The sequence below is a fragment of the Notamacropus eugenii genome, chromosome 5 (genome assembly GCF_028372415.1).
Source record: "Notamacropus eugenii isolate mMacEug1 chromosome 5, mMacEug1.pri_v2, whole genome shotgun sequence".
NCBI classification, from domain to species: Eukaryota; Metazoa; Chordata; class Mammalia; order Diprotodontia; family Macropodidae; genus Notamacropus; species Notamacropus eugenii.
Window position 1 is genome coordinate 417,049,204 of NC_092876.1, and position 5,947 is coordinate 417,055,150.

At 38.6% G+C, this 5,947-nt stretch overlaps 1 protein-coding gene across 1 annotated transcript; it reads left to right on the forward strand.

The window, feature by feature from the left end:
* The first annotated feature begins 220 nt into the window (after positions 1 to 220).
* On the forward strand, positions 221 to 700 carry KRTAP8-1 (keratin associated protein 8-1). Its single transcript, XM_072606946.1, has one exon. The coding sequence runs from the start codon at positions 251 to 253 to the stop codon at positions 437 to 439; it is 189 nt and encodes a 62-aa protein (XP_072463047.1). The 5' UTR covers positions 221 to 250; the 3' UTR covers positions 440 to 700.
* Positions 701 to 5,947: the final 5,247 nt, after the last annotated feature.

Genomic DNA, 5,947 nt, shown 5'->3' on the forward strand with positions numbered 1-5,947 from the left:
AACAACGTGTTCAAGAGATTTATTTTCTGTGGTAAATCACATGAAAACTTCCTTAACAATTATGACATCTTGACATAAAAGCACAAGTTAATGATCTCTTTTCATTCAGATTGTTATGAAGAATGTTAATAAAGGACCTACGTTTCTGCCACACCTCTTGGTGAGCGTATATAAAGAAGTTCTAGGACTGAGGAAATTCATCACATCCAAGCAAGTTTGCTACCTAGCTGAATCTCCAACTCTTGACAAAATGTATAGCGTTTTCCCTGGCACTGTCAACCCAGGTTGCTACTGGGGCAGTTATGGTTACCCCTTGGGCTACAGTGTTGGCTGTGGCTATGGCAGCACCTACTCACCAGCCGGCTATGGCCTTGGCTATGGATACTGTGGTTGTGGACCATATGGCTACAGAAGACACTGGTCATTTGGACTCTACTGATTGGCTTAAACAGCTGAGACTTACTGAGTCTGCATCTGCTCACCATCTCTGACACTGCTGTTCTTTTGATAGTACCACTCTGCTGTAAGAAGAGCCTGCCAGCCTGGAAGATTAATATGTTGGAACAACTTTACATCAATGAATGAACTAGATGTTATTCATTTGGACATCTATGGAATGTCAGCACTTTATCTTACCGTTCTCATGAATTTTTCATTACTTTGATCTTTTCTGTCTTCTCCGTCTGTTGAATTTTCAATAAACTTCTTTCAGATTGCATAAGAAATGGTTTTCTAAAGTACAGTTTCATTTCATTCTATGTGTAAGTTTTCTGCTGCAACCCTGCAACTGGTAGAGAAAGCAGAGCTATTACTAGCTCTAAGGTTTTCTGTGAGGGGGTGAGCCAATCCATACAGATTATGGCTCTCATTCTTGTAGGGATTGAAAAAAGAAGATAAGGTAGGACCTGGGAGAGGAGTTTCTTGGGGTGGGAATAACACGTATTGCTTAGAAGATCATGAGGTAAGCCATGGGAAATAGTTACTGTTGAGAGGAATCATTGTGAGCCTTAGATGACTCAATTACAGTCCTATTTGCCGTGTGCCAATTTATAAGTCCAACAAAAAAGAGTAACAAATTACTTCTCTTGGCATACAATTTCTAAGCAAGAATTATCTACAATAAGTTGAACCCAGGAGTAATCCTGTAATGCTCAAGGCTAGCCTTAGGCAAATTTGTGAAGCAAAGGTTAAATTAACTCTAGCAACCTCCCTTTCCTATATTCTTTTTCCATCTTGATGGATTCCCTTACTCCACTCCAGTAGCTGTTGCACCTTCTTTCATGTGCACAATTATTTATAGGATCTTAGATGAAGAGCAGGAAAAAAAAAAGACTAGTCTAACCCATAGATTTTTTAAAAAATGAATAGGAAAATGAAAAAAGAATAAATGGCAGAGATAGTATTAGAAATTGGCCAGACTCTAAATTGATCACTTTTTCTATAATACGGCGATGTCTTCCTTCTTTTGGAAGGTCTCTGACTTTATAATCACTCTGCTTGTGCCATTATTTTAGCTCTGTCTTACAATGTATAATTAAAGGGCTCTTTAGCCTTATAGTAAATAAATTTGATCTAATATATTAATATGAAGAGGGGAACTGCCTCTGGTACATAATGGTTTTATGAATTTGGACAATTTAGTGATCTAGTCAACTCCTTTAAAATTCAATTTAAAAAAATTAACAAAATTCTATTTTCTTTCCCTCTAACTTCCTCCCTCATGAAAAAAAGAAAAAGACAACTTTTATAATAAATGTACATAGCCAAGAAAAACAAATTCCCACGTTGATCATGTCCAGAAAAAGAATCTCATTCTTGATTTTCAGTCTGTCACTTCTCCGTTATGGCAAATAAAATTAATAAAGGTAAACTGAGGTACAAAGCTCTGAGCTAAATCAGTATATTAAAACTGATGCATATAACTTAACAAAGAAGGTCAGACTGGCAACCTCAGCAAAGCCAGTGACCCTCTTTATTGACCCACAACAAGGAAGAGGTCTTGGTAAGTGTGAAGAAAAAGTGATAGGTTGTAGAGTTGGAGCAGGAACATTACAACTGATTACACTAGGAAAGGTGAGCTGGAATTCATGTGGAGCTAATCACTTCTTCTCTCTATTAATTAAGGAAATCAAATCATGCTAGAGGCTATGGAGCAAAGAAGGTGGAGAGGGAACAAAAATAAAATAGATAAAACACAATTAATTTAATTTTTAAGAGAAAGAGAAAACCAAATTATCAGCACCAAAAATGGAAAAAGAATTCACAACAAAAGGATAAAAGAGGACATTATTTAAAACTATTTTGTCTAATCATATACCAACAAAACTAAGTTAAATGAGATGGACAAATATTTACAGTAATGTAAAATTCTGAGATTAAAAAAAAAGTATAGGACTTAGATAATCTGATTTCAGAAAAAGAAGTTGAACATGCCTTAAAAGGACTCCCAAGAAAAACTCAAGAAAAGAGGGGTTTATACATGAATTATCTCAAATGGCAAAGAACAATTAATTCCAACATTATATAAATTTATTGGAAAGATAGAAAAAAGGGATCTTACAAAATTCCTTTTATTATATATGTATGTATATATATATATATATATATATATATATATATATATATATATATATATATATATATGTATGTATGTATAGTATTGATTCCTCAAATCAAGGAGAGAGAAAATGAAGAAGAAGACTCAGGAAAAGTAGGAGACAAGATGGCAGAGTAGCAGGAAAAAGTACAGCCAGTATCTTCCCAACAGCTTGTCCATGAAGACCTAGAAAACATATCTGACCTAGTCTTGTCTGGGAAATCCAAGGAAAAGTAACAGATTTTTTTTTTCAGCTTGGGTCGGCATAGAGAGAAGTAGACAGAGACACTGAGGATGAAATATAAGGAAAGGTTACACTGAACATTCCAATTTAGGGATTAAAAAAGGGACGAGATCCACCAGGGCCTGACCTTGTGCAAGAAACAAGACCAGGTGCCAACTGGCAGTTTTCTCACTCAGAATCCAGTTCTGGGTCACAATACAAGACAGACTGAAGAGGGGAACTTTGCCTAGAAATGCCATTTCAGGGTAAAGAGCTATCATGAGATATAAGCAGTGTATTGAAGAAGGAACAAGTTGAGAAACAAGCAGTAGCTATGTGGCTCTGACTCTAAGAATGGATAACATTTCCCTTCCATCCTGGAGCCCAGCCTGAAGCCTGCAACAAAATAACCATGAAGAAATCACACAGCAAACAGAAGTCTGGAGTTCTAGCACTGAATCATCAGAGCTTTCCAGCTGGTTGATAGTGGCTTCCAGCAGCAATCTACTAAAACTCCAACTGGGGCAAGCATATAGGTCAGGGACTTGCAGAGCTGAGACCAGAAAGACAATGACCAGACTTCAAGCTGCATCAGATCTCTTTAAGAGTCCTTAAAGGTTCCAGGTCTGCAACGTAAGTTGTTTCTGAGATCTGGGTAAAACACAAAACCCAATAACCCCAAGAAAGCACAAGCATGAACTACAAGGACAGAAACATAGCCCAGACATTCCCTTCAGAAGTGCACCAAAAGGGCAGCTAGGTGGCATAGTAATTAGAGCATGGGCCCAAGCATGGGAAGACTGACCCTAGCAGATTGGGTGGATGTGAACAATTTGTTCTAATGGCCAGGAAGGTGGCTGAAGCAGGCACCGTAAGGTGCTTAGAGCTTGGATACACATCAAAGGTACAATGGTCATTCTCTGCATCATGAGCCACTACCAGCCATCTTGACTTTTGTCTTGACACTGGATTTAGGACTGGAAGAGAGTGAAGCCAATGCCTTTGTTCAACTCTGCTTCACTTAAATCCAATTTATGGGCAAAGCAAAAGATGTCATCCATACCATTTTACCAGTTTGTTTTGTGGTGATGGGCAAATGACAAAGCAGTGGCTGTGGATACACTGGGAGCTGTAGTCACAACCCTGCATACAGCCTAGGCCATAGGGGCATCATCTCACTGGACTGAAGCAGCAGCAAGATTTAGAAACTCCTTGGGTATCTGAAAACCCTTTTTTGTGTAACTAGATGGCTCACCTCTTAGAGTAAGGAAAGCATTAGGAACAGTGCCCTAAAATTTGTCTTCTTCATTCAACCCTGGCCTGCTAACCATTGTAGGCAGAGATCTCATCCAGCACTAAAAAAAAGGTTCTAAAACTTCAGCAAAGATGATTTCACTAACCACTGCTACATGGAATGTGCATATGCTTCAGGACAACAGAAAATCCAGACCTGAAAGGTGAACAACTCTTGTTACAAGAAAACTCAGCAGATGTTACATCCAAATGAAAACCCATAGTGAAACAAGGCTGGCAACTTACTGAAATCAGAGCTAAATACACATTTTTCTAAAGTGGCCACAGCGAAAGAGCACCATGAAGCTGGCATAGGTTGTGCAATCAAAACTAATCTGGTCAACGAACTTACCTCCCAAAAGGAGTGACAGACAGGGTCATGACAATGTGACTACCACTTGCAGGGAAACTCCATGCCACCATTATCAGTGTGTATGCTCTCACCATGATGAAATTAAAGAAAAATTTTATGAAGACCTGGAGACCCTCATTATCAATGTACCAAAAGAAACCAATTTATAATTGTAGGTGACTTCAATGCAAGAGTAAGCACAGACTACCAGACTTGACAGGGGATCCTTGAGAGGAATGGCGTGGAAAGAATGGTTTCTTACTACTGAAAGTCAGTGTATCTCCTTACCTCATCACCAACAGCCTCTTCCATTTACCTAAATGCAATAAAACTTTGCGGAATGCACCTGTGCAGCAAATATTGGTATTTAATAGACTATGTCATTGTAAGAAGAAGAGATAGGATGTAAAAGTGACAAAGGTGATGTGTGGCACAGAGTGTTAGACAGATCATAGATTTACCCTCTCCAAGTAAAATTTTCACATTCAACAGAAGTTGTGGCCCCAAGGTAAGAAGACTTCCAGAAGACTTAGTGTTAACAGATTAGAGCACAATTTCCAGCAGAAACAGTTCATGGTAACTTGAATAAAAAGCTGAGACAACATATGGCTGGCAACAGTGGAGCAGAAAAGGTGCGGGCAGCTTTCAGAGATCTGGTGTACATTACCACATTTACACATCTGGACCAAAACATTCACAAACATCAAAACTTGTTTGACAAAAATGGTGGGGACATTCCCCAGTTGATAAATGGTCAAAGAATATGAACAGGCAGTTTCCAGAGGAAGAAATTAAAGCTATCTATAGTCATATGAAAAAATACTCTAAATCACTATTGATTAGAGAGATGCAAATCAAAACAACTCTGAGGTACCACATCACACCTATCAGAATGGGTAACATGACAAAATAGGAAGATGATAAATGTTGGAGAACATGTGGGAGAGTTGAAACACGAATTCATTGGTGATGGAGCTGTGAACTGATCCAACCATTCTGGAGAGCAATTTGGAACTATGCCCAAAGGGCTACAAAAATGTGCATACCCTTTGACCCAGCAATATCGCTTCTATGACTGTATCCCAAAGAGATAATAAAAATGGGCAAATATTCCACATGTACAAAAATATTTATAGCAGGTCTCTTTGTGGTTGCCCAAGAACTGGAAATTGAGAGGATATCCATCAATTGGGGAATGGCTGAAAAAGCTGTGGTATATGAATGCAATGGAATACTATTGTGGCGTAAGAAATGATGAACAGGAAAACTTCAGAGAGGCCTGGAAGGACTTATATAAACTGATGCTGAGTGAAAGGAGCAGAACTAGGAGAACTTTGTACATAGAAACAGACACAGTGTGAGAGGAATTTTTCTGGTGGACTTAGCCCTCCACAGCAATGCAAGGACCTAAAAAATTCCCAATGGACTCTCAAGGCAAAATGTCTTCCACAGCCAGAGAAAGAACTATGGAACTGGATTACAG